General features: G+C 48.1%; 1 protein-coding gene across 4 annotated transcripts in view; it reads right to left on the bottom strand.

Moving 5' to 3' along the window:
- Trim9 (tripartite motif containing 9) overlaps window positions 1-14,822 on the bottom strand; it is a 116,363-nt gene that overhangs the window by 43,248 nt on the left and 58,293 nt on the right. For all 4 annotated transcript variants that reach the window (XM_004638755.2, XM_023723761.1, XM_023723759.1 and 1 more), the window contains exons 2-3: window positions 8,338-8,433; window positions 6,012-6,134 (exon numbers count right to left, since the gene is read on the bottom strand). In XM_004638755.2, coding sequence (XP_004638812.1) covers window positions 6,012-6,134; window positions 8,338-8,433 — 219 coding nt within the window. The remainder of the gene's footprint in view (window positions 1-6,011; window positions 6,135-8,337; window positions 8,434-14,822) is intronic.

Genomic DNA, 14,822 nt, shown 5'->3' with positions numbered 1-14,822 from the left:
GAGTTGGCCCCTCCCACCATCGGCAGAGGACAGTGAGAAGGTTCTAGGTATTCCAAGGGCCTAATTTTTCCACGTCTTCATCCTAATGGGTGCTGTAACCCAACTCTTTGCAGTCATTTTATTGGGATTGGCCTGGTGGTTGTTTTGAATTAGTTACTTTTTCTTGCTAGCAACAACTGTATGCAGTCAAATCATATGTAGTTATTTTAAAATTCTCTGTGCGTTTGGACAGATTTCCTCTCTCACTCCTGAATGAGAGGGTCATCTGCCTACTGGGAAACAAAGATAGCATCGCTGAGGTAAATAGCTTCACCATACAAGATGTCACAGATTCATTATGAAATTTTGTACTCTTAATTATATGGTCAGGTAATTAATTTCTTGCAAACATAATGGGAATGTAACAGGCAATATGTGTAAATGCTCAGCAAGATACAAATTTTAAAAATGACAATTTTAAAATTTTATGTATTTTTTTAAATGTATTTGGTACAAGGCCTCACTACACAGCTCAGATGCCTAGTGATCCTCCTGTTTTCAGCCTCCCCAGTGCTGGGAGTACTGATGTTCACCTCCAGGCCTGGACTCCGTGGCCAGCCCAATGTGCCCAGGGGCAGGGTCAGCACAATACTTGGTGCTAGGGATTGAACCATGGTCCCTGTGCTTGCCGAAGCAGGCACTTAATCCACTGAGCTATCTTGCCTGCCCTAAAAATGATGATTTTAACAAAACACACTGGTACACTAGGCCTACATATAAACTCTGGCTGGTACGCACATTTATCATTATCACTAATCATCTTCACTGAGTATGTTAAGTTTACCAGCCAAACACAGAAATCAAAGATTAGATTTTTTTTCCAGAATAACTGTAAAAGCTCTAACTTTTAAATAACATGTTTTTCTTCCAGAGGATCTTAGAGTTAAATGCTAGCCGAGAAGACACATATCACCTTGTACTATTTATTCTAAAACGCTGGAAGGAGAACACATTTGAGATGATTTCAGAATTATTTCGAATTTTGGATGTGACATGACTAAAAATAATTCTCAGATATTACTCTGAGCCTTCTAAAAGAAAATGACACATTAAGTTTTGAAGAAAAGCACAGATGACAATGATCCTGAATTTTAACGTGGTCATACAGTCCTTGTGGAGAACAGAGATTGTCAGGAAAGTTTAGGACCTTACCTGAGGAAGACCCAGGAAGGACACTAACTTGATGTACAGCTGGGACAAGAAACTTAGGGACCTAGCTGGCTCAACCAATCACGGGGATATTGCCTACATAATTCCAAATACAAGCCAAGACTATTTTTTGAAAGCTAAAAATATTTGCCTTTTGGGTAGCTTTATGATATTTGCTTTAGTTTATTACATCCTGAAAATAGACATATGGCTCCCAGCATTATTTTCAAGCTACAGCATAAAATTAACTATAATTTACATTTCAAACAGGATGCCTAAAATGTGTGACAACATCTGCACAACCCTCAACGCTTCTTTTGCTTTTTTTAAACTTTTATTTTAATAGCTCACCAAACTTTGGGAAGTATTTTAGAGAATGGTCAATTATAAACTCAGATCACTAAAGAAGTTATTCAGAGATAATAAAATCAGTTGCATGGGCTAATTCTCCCCAATGAACTAGGCTATTATGGGGAACAGTTCCCAGAAATACTTGGTCAGTGTGTTGACTGAAACTACATTTCCAGTTATCTTCTCTCAAACTATTAGCAAAAATAAGAGCTAACAAGTATCGAGAACTGGGCTAAGAGCTTTACAACATCTCACGGAGTGAGAGCTACTTCTAGCTGTATTTTATACAGCTAAAATAAACTAAGCCATAGAGCTGCTCAAAGTTAGAGACCTGGTGAGTGACCAAGGGTGACCTCTCAACCGAGTGTCTAAGGTGCGGAATCTGGGGTCCTCCCCACCCAGCCCACCTTGCCCCTGAACCAGAATCAGTAGATGTGCTCAAGCTGTGAGTCTCTACTCTCAGACAGGAGGGACGTGAGCAGATTACAGAGGCTATAAGCACACATTCACTTTCTAGCACAGTTGTTCAAGGAGAGAAAGTTGCCAGGAACACACACACGCACACACACACACACACACACACACACACAGAGTCTCCTTTGTCAGCTGAAGGCCGCCCCCAGAGAGCACAAGGGGAAGCGGAAGAACCCGAGAACACTGCAGTATGGTGATGGTGGATCGGACAACCAAGACAAGAGGAGGAACAGTGTGCTCGGCGAGTGGGATGCCTGCACAAGGCCAGTCTTTCCTCAGAGTTCTCAGTAGCAGCAAAAGTGACAAGAAAGAGAAAAGGGCCAGCAAGACAACTCAAGAGACTGAGTACCTGCTTAGGCAAGCACAAGGATCGGGGTTCTATCCCTGGCACCACAAGTACGCTGGCCCCGCCCCCTGGGGTGTGCTGAACAGCCCACTGAGTCTCGCCTGTAATCCCAGCGCTAGGGATGCTGAAAACAGGAGGATCACTACCAGTTTGAGCTGCCTAGTGAGACCCTATAAAAAAAAGAAAGAAAGAAAGAAAGAAAGAAAGAAAGAAAGAAAGAAAGAAAGAAAGAAAAAGAAAAGACAGAGACCAAAAGAGAAAAGAAGAGGGAGGGAGCCATAGAGGCTCCTAGCAGTAGTCATGGTGACAGGAGGGCTTTTTCATGTTGTTTTTATAAGCAATGACAAATACTATCCTCCGGAAAGAGGAGAGAAACAAACTGCTTGAGACTGAAGACAGAACAGCTTTGCTGCCACGGGGGCAAGCAGCCACCTGCCTCCTGTTTCTGTGGTCCTTTGCGGTCTGCGTAGGGTAGAAAGAGGACAGCCGGGTAGCTGTGCATCAGGCTGCCCTGCTGGGTGGCCTGCCCCACACAAATGGACCCCAAGGGAGGCCATGAGGACAGTCCCAGGAACGTGGGATCTGGCGATGTGTTGGTGCTGGGGCCAGAAAGTGCTAGCAGTGTCCACTGAGAAAAAGTTCCACTTTAGGGCTAGGTATGCAAACAGTTCTGCCACAGTTTAGTGGGGAAAACTCCAGCTGTCCTGTTCATCCCTCAAGGCCAGGTACATTTGTATTGTACACAGGTAGATGCGGCTCACATGATAGTCAGAGGGCGGCTAGCAGAATCAAATTCTGTTTTTCTGAACAGTGCTAAAATGAAGGGCTGCAGTGACAAGCTCCTAGCCATGTCAGAGCAGGTGATGAGGATGGAAACATCCACTAGTCCTTGGGACTGATCACAGGACACACCTATTGATGAGGTGTGATCTAAAAGGTGGTGGATGCTGCCCCCTCCAGGGCCATCCACCTGAGAGGCAGGCTTGTAGAAACGTGGTGCTGTGTCCTTGTCTACCTTATTCACTGGATCTGGCACCCTGTGACTTCTGGCTCCTCCCAAAGGCAAAAGGGAACTGTTTTGAGCGGATTCAGAGGGCTGGAGAGATAGCTCAGCGGCCTGCCTGGCAAGCACAAGGTCCTGAGTTTGGTCCCTGGTTAAAAAAAAAAAAAAAAGAAAAAAAGAAAAAAAGAATGGATTCAGGGCAACTACAGATGGTCAGAAGAGGACTTCTAGAGCTGCTGTAGAAAATGGCAAGAACGAAGAATGTGTGCAATGTGTTAATTATTGGAACTGTCCTACCAATTTGATTTGAAACTGTCTCATTGCTTTTTGTTTCTCAATAAAATTATGGAAAAAAAAAAAGAAAATGGCAAGAACAATGGCATGATATATTTTTGAAGCAAGGGGGATATTTTGAGGGGGAGGATTAATGGCTATGTCTTTTAGTGTAATTTTAAAAAACGAGCATAATATTTTTCTACCATACCTCATGTAGTATTAGCTCAAAGAAAGTATCCTGAAGCTTTTGCTATTGCCATTATTGCAGCTGAGCTGGGGTCACCACAGATGTTTATTTTGTGTTACTGCCTGGGCTATTGCAGGGTCCTGTGTCACAGCTTTTCCAGATTTTAATTCGGATTTTAAAATGCTGGCTCTAGAAAAGAATTTTCACCGGGCCCTCCCCTGAGTACCTTGGATGAAGGTACTTTCTGGGGCAGAACCATTTTCCTGATCGCTGCAGGTAAACAAGACTGATGTGTCCACATGAGAAACTTCCAGGCAACTCTGGGTAAAAATCGTGAGAACCTGTAGTACCACCTCAGGTTTCCCCTGTTTTATAAATCATATATACATAAGGTGAATCACAGATGGTGGCCTCTTAAGGAGTTCAAAGGCAAAGAACTGGACCATAGACACTGGGGCACTTTCTGTTCCCAATTTATGGCTCCTATTCTAATTTTAAAATCTACAGTTTTCTTTACCTAGGAATCCATGTGTCTGTCCTAGGTACAATGTGCTGCTGCTGATTGTCAGGGACACCCCCGAGGCTTGCCACTGATAGACACTAGCTGGAGGTCAGGCTGGCAGACTGTATCCTGGAGCGCAGGCCTCACGAACCTTTTCTGGTTTGGACCTAGTCCTAGCTTAGTCCCTTGCCTGCCTCGTTTCTACCCTGCCCTCCCCTACGACAGCCAGGCATCTCCCAAAAGCGGGAAAGAAAGGTCTGGTTGGCCACTGTATCACCACCCTTCCTTTGGGGCCCAAAGAAGCAGGTGTGTGAGTCTGAATGCCTTTGGAAGAGTTGCAGGTGGGTGGGGAGGAGGGCGTCTTAGAGGACGAAGCCATGGTTGGGTTTGGTTCTGTGGAAAGAACAGTGCTGCTTCCGCGGGGAAAGTCTTCTTTAGGCTGCCTCCTGGCTCCGACTTCCTGGCAGAGCTCTCTGGGCCCCAGGGTCTGAATGAAGGCCGGGCACATAATGAGCAGCAGCCTTCTGCACAGGTCTGGGCTTGGCTGGCCTTCTCCAGGCCTGGTTCACACTGGTTCCTTTTCTTGGTGTCTAGCTGGTCATCCCAAGCTGTGTCCAGGCCCCGCTCAGAGCTTCCCGCTGCCAAGCTCTAGCCCCCAATCTTGTCAGCTGCGTCTTCTCATTTCTCCATTCTTGAAACTCAACCTTGGTTCACTTACAAGAGGCCTCGTACTTTACATACAGGCCTTCTCTTGTTCTCCAGGGACCCATGCCTGTCACAGACCTGCTAGGCGACACCTGTACTTCCTGGACTGTGATCCAGGCCTTAGTCGGCCCTGTGACTCGACCTCCCGATGCTGACTGCCAGACCTCAACAGGAGCCTTTGGCCTCGCCCCACCTCTGCTTCCACCCCAACCCTGGACCCACAGAGCGTGCACCCACACGCGCACACCCACGGAGCCACCCGAGGTCGGCTGAGCACACGAGCGGCCTTCTGCTTGTGGCCCGCCGCTCTGTTCCTCGGCTTCCCCGCTCCATCCACCGAGACTTGCTCTCGAGTCTCACCGCCCACATCCTGTCACGATGGAAGGGATGGCAGATGTCTCTGGTCCTCCCAGTTGGGCCCAGACTTACAATTAGTGGGGTTCACCCACTGCGTGGTGATGAGTGTCAGTGCTGCTATCAATTGCAAAGTTCACTTCAAAAGTTGGGACACATTTTGCTTTCTAGGAAGTACAGACAGCGTTTCCCTGTTCAGATATACTCTTCTGCCTCTGCGCGGCCATGCCAGCTACCTCATCTGAAATTTCCTCCCTCACCATCCCTGTTTCCTGCCTTTGTTTTTTCCTTTCTGCTTAGCGCTTTTGACCAACATGATTGCATCTCCTACTGACTTACCTGGCTCACTGCTTATCCTTCCTGCAGAATAGGAGAAAGCAGGATTTGGGTTTCTTATTTGTGTACCTGGACCAGAGCCCAGAGGAGTCATGCAACGCACGCTGGATCGGAGGCTGAGGGCCAGAGGGATGATGGGGCTGCACCTGCTCCTCTCTGGCCAGCCTACTCAGGCTGTGAGCATGGTACCCTCTCGTCCAGGACAGGATACCCCCCTCTTCCCCCAGCTGGCCCATCTGGTCCTGAGCCTGCCTCCTTCCCCCCCTGCCCCTAACAGGGCCACACTCACCTTCAGCTTGTGTTCATGTTCCTTGTTGACCCGGGCCAGCAATTGTGCTTTCCTTCTATTGAGGGCATCAATGAGGGCGTCGCACTGGGCCACCAGACAGGCCTCAAACTCCACGCTGTTCTCCTGCGTGAGAGAGCACATGGTTAGGCACAAGGCAATAGGAGCAAACAGACCCTGTGTGGGGAAGCTGTGCCTGCCGCAAGGATCAGGAAGGAGCCCTGGCCACAAAGCACAGCAGGTTATTTGCAAGTAGGCAGGTACATATCATTCCACAGTGGCCATGTTTTGCTTTGAAGTTAGATAGAGAGGGGTAAGATTTTGTTATCTAAATTCATTCTCCCAAGAGACGCTCATCTCCACAGTTTGCATGACAGTAGGTAACACAAAGCTTCAGTATGTACAGTGGCACACAAGTCCCTCTGGGCCACAGGGCCACTGTAGATGGTGGAACATGGTGACCAGGAAGAATAGGAGTATGGTCAGTGCAAGAAGAGGATGAATCATGAAACTCAGTGGAAGAAAGAGACAGAGAATGGCAGGAGCCTTCAATATTAAACAGCAAGCCAATGACAGCGCTGGTCTACAAGACATAAGAATCATGGGCAAAAGTTGGGGGGAGGCTTTCACTAAGGAAGCTGAGTGGGGACAGCCAGTGTTTGTAACAGGCATCTCCTGGCTGTAACATCAGATAGGAAACAACTACTTTCAAGGAAAGGTAACTGAACTATATGAATTAGAGTTTAGATTAAATGCTGAGTGTAAAAATTTCACTTGATGTAAATATATACATCTCTTATTGAAGCAGTTCTCTCACTGGATTATAGGCTTTTGTTAAAGATATTCTTTTACATAAGTAGTAGTGTATGCTATTTGGATTCTTAGGTTATAACCAAAAAACTATAAGCCACAGTAAATGAAAGCTAACTACTCATGGATATATTAACAGAACTTACAAAATTGCACCTAATGGAGTAAACAGTAAATCTGGTGGGCAGCAACCAATAAAAGAGCCACTTAGTCTATCAAATCTAATCCTCATCGGATCTCTGTATGATAGTAAACTGATGTATTTGTCAACTCTTTTCAAGCACAAGGTCTTCCTGTGAGGTGTGCATTTAGTGATTGTACATGCAGCTCCTTGCTTGGTGTCGGTGGAAGTTGAATTGTGGCTCTCATGGCAATTGCTTTTGAGTTCTCAGAGGAGGCCCTTGGAAAGCTTCGCTGAAGAGCTGTCTATGTCCTGTACGGCGTAATGGGATGGGGGAAGGCTTCCTTTCCCTGCGAAGGCCCTGGCACTGTTCTGTGGCTGAAAGAAAGCCCGCTCTGTGCAGAGACAAGCCTGGGGCTGCACATTTTATGCCAGCAGAAGCAAAGAAAGGGCTGATTGATAGACTCCATTGCTTTGAAAAACAGAAGGAAGTGTACAAAACTGTTAGGCTGTTAGGGAGTGAAAAGTTTTAACATGGGCATGCATGCCAAAAAAAAAAAAAAAAAAAAAAAAAAAAAAAAAAAAAGCAAAGGCAAAGGCAAAGGAATCAGTGTGTGGAGCTTTGAAACACTGACTTACATTTAAAAATCCATTTCTGCCTTGACATGGGCTGACTATTAACTCAGAAAACCTATTTACTGAAGGTCAGTGTCAAGGGTATTTCTGTGAGGCAAACTTCAAAACACAACAATGGTAAACAGTGCAGAGAGGGTCATTATTTTAGGATCTCGTCACTGTATGGCTTCTGTCTTTCAGCTATGGTGGGGAGTTATGAGCTACCAGTGCTGGCTGACCTGCTGGGCGTTGTGTTCAGATGAAGTGATCTGACATTACCGTCGCCAAGGGAGCATGGCTGGAAAGGGTCCAGATTGAGAAGTATTATTGGAGGACAGGGAGAAAGCAAAGAAAACGGAAAGGAAGAAAACAGAGGAGCCAAAGTGACCTGTTGCAATTAAGTAAGATGTCATGATAGTGACTCGTTTGGGGAACATAGAGGGTTGTTAAAAACTCAGGAATCGCAACCTAAATTCCCAAAGAAAGAGCCCTTTCTAAATACACAGGGTAGAGAGTTATGACCTCAGTGTGGAAGACAGGGGCCATTTGGAAAACTAGGTTGTGTATCTGGTTGTTGGCAGAAGGCCACCACAGTTGGCCACCACTTCCAACTGTGTCTGCGGTTGGTCTATATGTGTGTTTGTGTGGATGGAAGACACTGGGAAGGAAAAATATAAGTAGGCTTTTTCCCAGAATACATAAACCTAACAGAACAGAAGCAAACTCCCAACAACGGTTGCATGTCAGCCCACAGGTTTGCCCTGTCTCGGGCCCCATAGTTACCTGGATTTGCTGGACCATGTTGCGGAGTTGCACCAGAAACTCCTTGGCCTCTTTGGCCCTGTCAGAAAGTCCATTCAGGGCCTGGGAAAGCTGGCTCTGCAGAGAGAAAAGGGAAGCCATGGAGCTGGAATCACACAAAGCCACTCAGTGCTGTTTTCAGAGCGAAATTTCCCAAGGCCCCGAGTCATCAACCTCCCCAGAGTCCTTCTGCCTAAAGTGGAGTCCCTGAGCCAACATCTGTACACGTGGCTCTGGGAACAGCAGGGTCCAGACTCCTCCCAGGGGCTCCTATATGGTTTCTCCTCAGAAGCTGTCAAAACTTTTGGCCCAGCAAGGGTCCTCCCCAGCTCATATCTACCTAGAAGTCCTCGTCCTCTGGGTGAAGTGACCATTTGTTGAACGCCTATCTGCTAAGGTCATAAAAACAACGGGGTAGTGTGCTTTCCCAGCATGCATGGGGCCCTGAGTTCAGAACAAATGCAAAACTGTGAGTCAGATTATCTGCATATCATCAATACTGCTCAGTCCAAAGGGCTGTTGCTCTGGGATCAGGGCAGGAAGAATGAAGAGAATCCAGAACAGGATGGAGAAAGAAAGGTCAGGTTCTGCTGTGATACCCTGAGGTCCTTAAATGTAATGACAAGCAGAGGGCAGGACGCCATGCCACCTGCCTGCACACAGATGTCCTCGTCCTTCGCTCAAGTACAGCCCTGTTGCTCTAACTGCTGGCCACACCACCTCTGAGTAGACTCTTTGTGAGATCCCACACCCCCACACCCACATAGGAACGTTCCATTGGGCAGGCGGTGTGAAGTACATGCCCACTCAGCCTTGTTGCTTCCTGGGTGCCCACAGAATTGCTGGTGGGCATGGGGGGGGGGGCTCAGTGGAAGTCGGCTGGGGCTGGACAGGTCTGGGAAAGCATTTGCTTTTCTGCAAACCCGGGACCTGTGTGGCCACAGCAGCCCCTCTTATCTGGTGCCTGACTTCTGCTAGGTGTGGAGTCTGCTAACTTGCATGTTGCTGCCAGAGTGGTGTGGGGTGGGGGTGGGGAGGAGTGTGAGTTCCTGTGGCATTGCTGAGCACCCAAGCGAGCATCCGACTCTCCCTCTATGAGACTTCTTCTTACCAGGGAAAACGCACTCCTGTGGAAGTCCGATCCTTCCTGCAGCTCTCCCTGCTTGCAGCCATCGGCACTGTGTGTGACACACACTGCCTTCTCCTGGCAGCCTGGCATAGCCATCCATCCCTCACATAGTGACACGCCTCCTTTCCCACAATGCCTTCTGTGAAAACTGAGCCCCGCTCTCGGCCTTGCTCATACTGTGCCTCATCTCCCCTTTCCACTCAGCAAAACGACAGTGCCTTAATTCTATCCATTGGTCCTTGAAACAGTTTTTTCTCCTCTTGCCTTATTAAATGCAAACTCAGGCATTGATTCTCCTTGGAAATGCGCATGCCCAATGCTGAGTGGAAGCAAAGTGGGGTGGTAGAAAGAACACACTTAGAAGGAGTTAAAATTCTGGCTCCGTCCCTTACTGATCACGACCTTGCAAAAGTCACCCCAGCCTGAACTAGTCCAATAGGAAAAATGAGAATAGTGACAATGCTTTGTTCCTGGGCTATTGTGAGGCGTGAGTGTGTTAATCTGTGAGAAAGCGCTTGCTAATCAAGGGGAGTGATCAAAGGAACCGTTCTGAACTCATAAATGCCGCAGGATACTGGCTGTTCAATCCTTCATACATGGTTTTACTGCCTCCGTAAAATGAGAGAAATCCTGCTAGAGTACTCTGGGGTATTGTGGGCAGTGCATGAGACACTACATACATGTAAAGCCTGCAGCGCTGTCAGTATAGAGTGCATGATGCATGTTTAGAAAATGTTGGCTGGCATTCAGCTTCATTTGCTTTTTAAAAAATTAGTTAGTTAATCAATTTGGTACATAGTCTTACTGCACAGCTCAGACTCATAGTGATCCTCCTGTCTCAGCCTCTCCAGCGCTGGGATTGAACACTCCAGCTTGCGATACCGGAGATCAAACCTGGACCCTTGCAAATGCCAGCCAAGTGCCTAGACTGCTGGGCTATCTCCCTGCCAGTCATTTGCTTTCTTTATTCCTACTCACACAAACATCTGTGGATGGGAGGGCTGTGGAGCTCAGATTCCTGGAATGAATGCATTAGAGAATATCCGTGATCACTTGGGCTTCTTTCCTGTGCTCAGGCTGCAGCAGGACAGACCAGCGCAACTAGGAAAGAACACCAAGGGTGCCTACAGTTGCAAAAGGCCGCTCAGTTCTTTATTAGTGGGACTTAGCTGCTTTGTCATTTGGGGCAGAGAGTATGTCTGTGAGAATGCTTTCCAGGAGCCCAGGAAACAGAGGAGGAAAAGAGGGTCTTGTGTAGAAGTACAGCCATACAGTGAGAGGCATACTGTATTTTGCAATATTTGTTTTTTAGGAGAATTTGTTTTTCATTGCTGCTTTTAGAACTCACATCTCTTTTTTTTCTGATAGATGAAAACTACCAGCTTTCTTCCCTTTTTCATTATAACCTGTGCCTTGGACACAGGCACTGAGAATTTTGAACAGAGAAACTAAATTCATTTGGCTACACAAAAATGAAGATGCCCTATCTCTTACTTTGCAACCTTGTAATTAATTGTGTTTGTATAACGCAAGTCAGATGTGACATATGTACAGATGTGGTGACAGGTGTTGTTGCATGCTTAGAAAAAGATTATTACTAAATAGTAGGTAGAGTGCTGACATCTTCTAGGAGTGTATATGGCAAAATAACAAAAAAACTGCAAGGATGGATTTGTGTCCAGGTTTCCTCTCTCTCTATGTATGTTCAGCCCTAGCGCTGCTCACCTGGCTAATGGTAGTCCTTGATAAGCAACTGCGTTATTAAGATAAAGACCTAGAAACCTCTCTCCTAATCTGTGTTCTCTTGTAGAAACCGAGCTGGAGACAACGGGAAGTCCTAGAAAGCCATTTATCATGAGAAGACATCCCCGTTAGTAAGGATTTATATGAGCCTTGTTTTTATAGGATAGTCTTTGGATCCCATTTATAAAGCCTGTCGGATGCGGCAGAACTTACTAGTGATGGATCTGGTTTCCTAGGAACATTTCAATTCCAGGTTTGTGCTCACAGAGGTGTTTCTGTATTCAGGACCACAGAGCCGCCCTGTGAATTCGCCAGGAAGTAGAGATACATGGCGCATTTTCATTACGGGATCTCTGGGTGTGCATGTGGCCAGCAGAGTGACAAGGTTTGGTCCCAAGAGCTGGCTACGGTGCCTCTGCAGCTACATGCTCGGGTCTTGGGTATTTGTTTTCTAATCGACTGAAAAAGTGTCAGTGCGAAGGAGAGTGGAAGAATGACGGCGCTGCGGGAGCACGGCTCCATTTCCAGTCCAGGTGTTCTCAGCTTGCTTGGAGAGACCAAGGCTCCCAGGAAGACGGCAAAGCGGAGCCTGAGAGAGGGCGGGCGGTGTCTCCTTCCCTTTCTCCACTGTAAGCATCTTTCACTTGCCACTATCCCCCCAGTTTACTCTGAGTAGTGGGTGAAACTTTGTGGCTGTTTGGAATCTGAGGTCACAGGGATGGAACAATAGAATCAATCTCGGTATAAGACAGAGGAGGCTGCAAAGGCAACAGCACCTCGGTGGCCCCAGACATGACACCAGCGCTGCCCTCAGGACAGTGCTCACCCTTTGGGCGCCGCAGGCATCGCTGGGCCTGTGAGGCAGAGCCCACTCCGCCTTCTTCCCAGGTGCCAAGGGAATAAATGGCAAACCCTGGAAAGGAGGCCTTTGCTACCACGGGCACTGAGGGAAGGCTCTTGGAAGAACAACACCTGTTCCAAGCAAATACCGAGTTTTAGTCTCATTACATCACTGATACACAATCAAAATGCAGATGCAAGAAGCTGCAACGGTCACAGTGGCTTGGCCATCTGTTATGAATCAGGAACTCATAGATGCTTTAAACATGCATCCTACTTAATCTCTGCTGGATGCAGAGCATCAGAAAGGAGACACATGAGGTCAAGCCCTCCCACCCACATGGGGGAGGCAAGATACGGACCCTAGTGTGATACTGGAGTCACGCTTTTTGCTCTCCGATCTCAGAGAAAGGAATAAAAACAATCTGTGGTGCAAGCGTGTGAAACTAGGGCAGGCGAGCTGACCAGGACTTCAGGAGGCAGGGGAGGTGGAGGCTCAGGCCCCTTGGGTGGCTCAGCTTGAAAGTTCCCAGGTAGACGGCACCAGTGGGCGCTCGTTCCTTTACCTCACTCCGCTGTCTGCCCAGGATCTCAGGCCAGTAGGGGCCAAGCTAGTACTGGACCCAATGCCAAGCTGCTTTCTCCTCTCCACAATGCCCCTGTCTTTGACAAGGGTTCTTTAGAAAATGAAAGGGAGGAAGAGAGGAAGGAAGGAAGGAAGGAAGGAAGGAAGGAAGGAAGGAAGGAAGGGAAGAAGGAGGAAAAAAGAAAGGAAAGGAAAGAGAGGCAAGCAGGGAGGGTTTGACTACAAGAGGAGCCCAGAAAAGCCCAAGCTTATTGCTACGTGGAATGTTTAGGGTCTACTTTCCAGAACAATCTTTTCTTCCTTTCTCCTACTCTCCTTGCTTCCCTCTCTTTCTTTTCTTTCTTTTCGCCTGCCTGCCTGCCTGCCTGCCTCTCTTCCTCCTTTTCAGGCATTCTGTGCCTGTGCTAGGATGGGAAGCAGCCCTCAGAGGCCAGCCTGCCTGGACATGCCAGCCTGCTGCTGAGTCCAGCGGCAGGGCGGGGGCAGTGAACAGGCTGGGAGCCACGGGCCTGGCAGCTGAAGCACACAGCCCAGGGAAAAAGTAGGGTGTGTGTGTGTGTGTGTGTGTGTGTGTGTGTGTGTGTGTGTATTAGTGGGAGTGTTGGAGTGTATGTGCATGTGAATGTATGCATGCGAGAGGGGGTGGATTGCTATGCGCGATCGAATGTGGACAGGAATGAGTGTGAGAATGGGAGTGTCAGGGTGCACACGTCTGCAAGAGCACATGCAAGTGTGCTGTCCCCTCCGAGGAGCACAGGGAGGCTCCCGCCTTGGGGTGGCCTCTGGACGGGGTGGTTTGTCAAGCTGACGCTTATTACTAACTGGGTTATGGCAAGATTCCCTTCTTGCCTAAACTCCAGCCAGGCCCTTGGAGCCTCTTCTCCACTAGGCCCTAACCTTTGTCTAGCAAGATCTGAGCAAACCCTAAGATGCTCTTTAACAGCTAGAGGCTTCAGCCCAGCCCGAGCCTCACCTCCTTAAAGCACCTGCCTTAGAGACTCAAGTTTGATGAGAAGGTGTGCTGGTGTGTGTGCGCCAGCCCAGACCTGACTTGCAGGCCCCTGTGTCCTGGTCTTTGTGGCAGAGGAGGAGCCTGACTTCAGGCAGCACCAGTCAGCAGACTGATTGGAGACTGAACGCAGGGCTTTTGGACTGAGCTACTATTCCTCCTCAGGCCTGTTTATTTTGAGACAGGGTCTCAGGAAGTCCCAAAGTCACCCAGCCCAGGCTTAAATTTGCCCCATTCAGCCATGGCCCTGGGATTAAAGGTACAGACCTCACCATGTCTATTGTGAACGCATCTCGGAGCTGCGTGGAGGGCAGAACGAACTTGTGATGCAGCACGTGGCTGTATGCGACCCCCATGCCAGCCCCTGTCCTTCACCGCTATGGCTGATTGCTCAAACATTTACAGCAGAAGTACCTGCTCGGTGCCATTTACCTCACTGTTTAAACCATAAAAGCATATTAGAATCACCATTATTCTACCAGTAGCAACTGAATCAGATAGATAGAGCAATGGGGACAAATACGGTGTCAGAGCTGAAGGTAGGCTTCAAAGTCAGACAGCTTTAGGGGTAAGTTCCAGCATCTTGCTGGCTGTGTGAGTGACTGAGGGCTCCTTAGTGGTGATGGATACTGAGTGGCTCAACCCAGGAGCCTCTCTAAAAGCCCAGCATCATCCCAGCCGCTGGGAACAGCGGCTGCTGACAGGTGACACCAGGATTTGCCCTTGACCATAGGGACCTGTCCTGCTGACATCTATACTCCTTCCTAGGTGTGTCCAGTGTCCAGTGACCAACTGGGGCCCTCTTCCTTGATTTGGGGACAGTGCTGAAGCACTATGCAGCTGCAGAGTTCTTGGCTGAGGCCATGGCAGGCCGGCTCCATCCTCTGTTCAGGGCTAGCTTCTTCACTTCCTTATAGGGGGATCTGCCAAGAGCACTCAGTGGCTACCCGCTTTTCTCTAGCTCCCAGGGTCTGTGTCCAGGATACCCAGCCCAGAATACTCAGCCTCTGTTTCCTTTTGTGCGACATGGAGGTGAGAACAGTGACTGCTGTGATCAGCATTATCTGAAACCGTGTTTAGAATGTTCTTCTGGGGCTGGTGAGATGGCTCAGTGGTCTAAAGCACCTACTTAGAACAAGCTAAGCTAAGCAAAGCACAGG

This window comes from Octodon degus, unplaced genomic scaffold, assembly GCF_000260255.1.
Source record: "Octodon degus isolate 3935 unplaced genomic scaffold, OctDeg1.0 scaffold00102, whole genome shotgun sequence".
NCBI classification, from domain to species: Eukaryota; Metazoa; Chordata; class Mammalia; order Rodentia; family Octodontidae; genus Octodon; species Octodon degus.
This window is presented reverse-complemented; position numbering and strand designations above follow the sequence as displayed.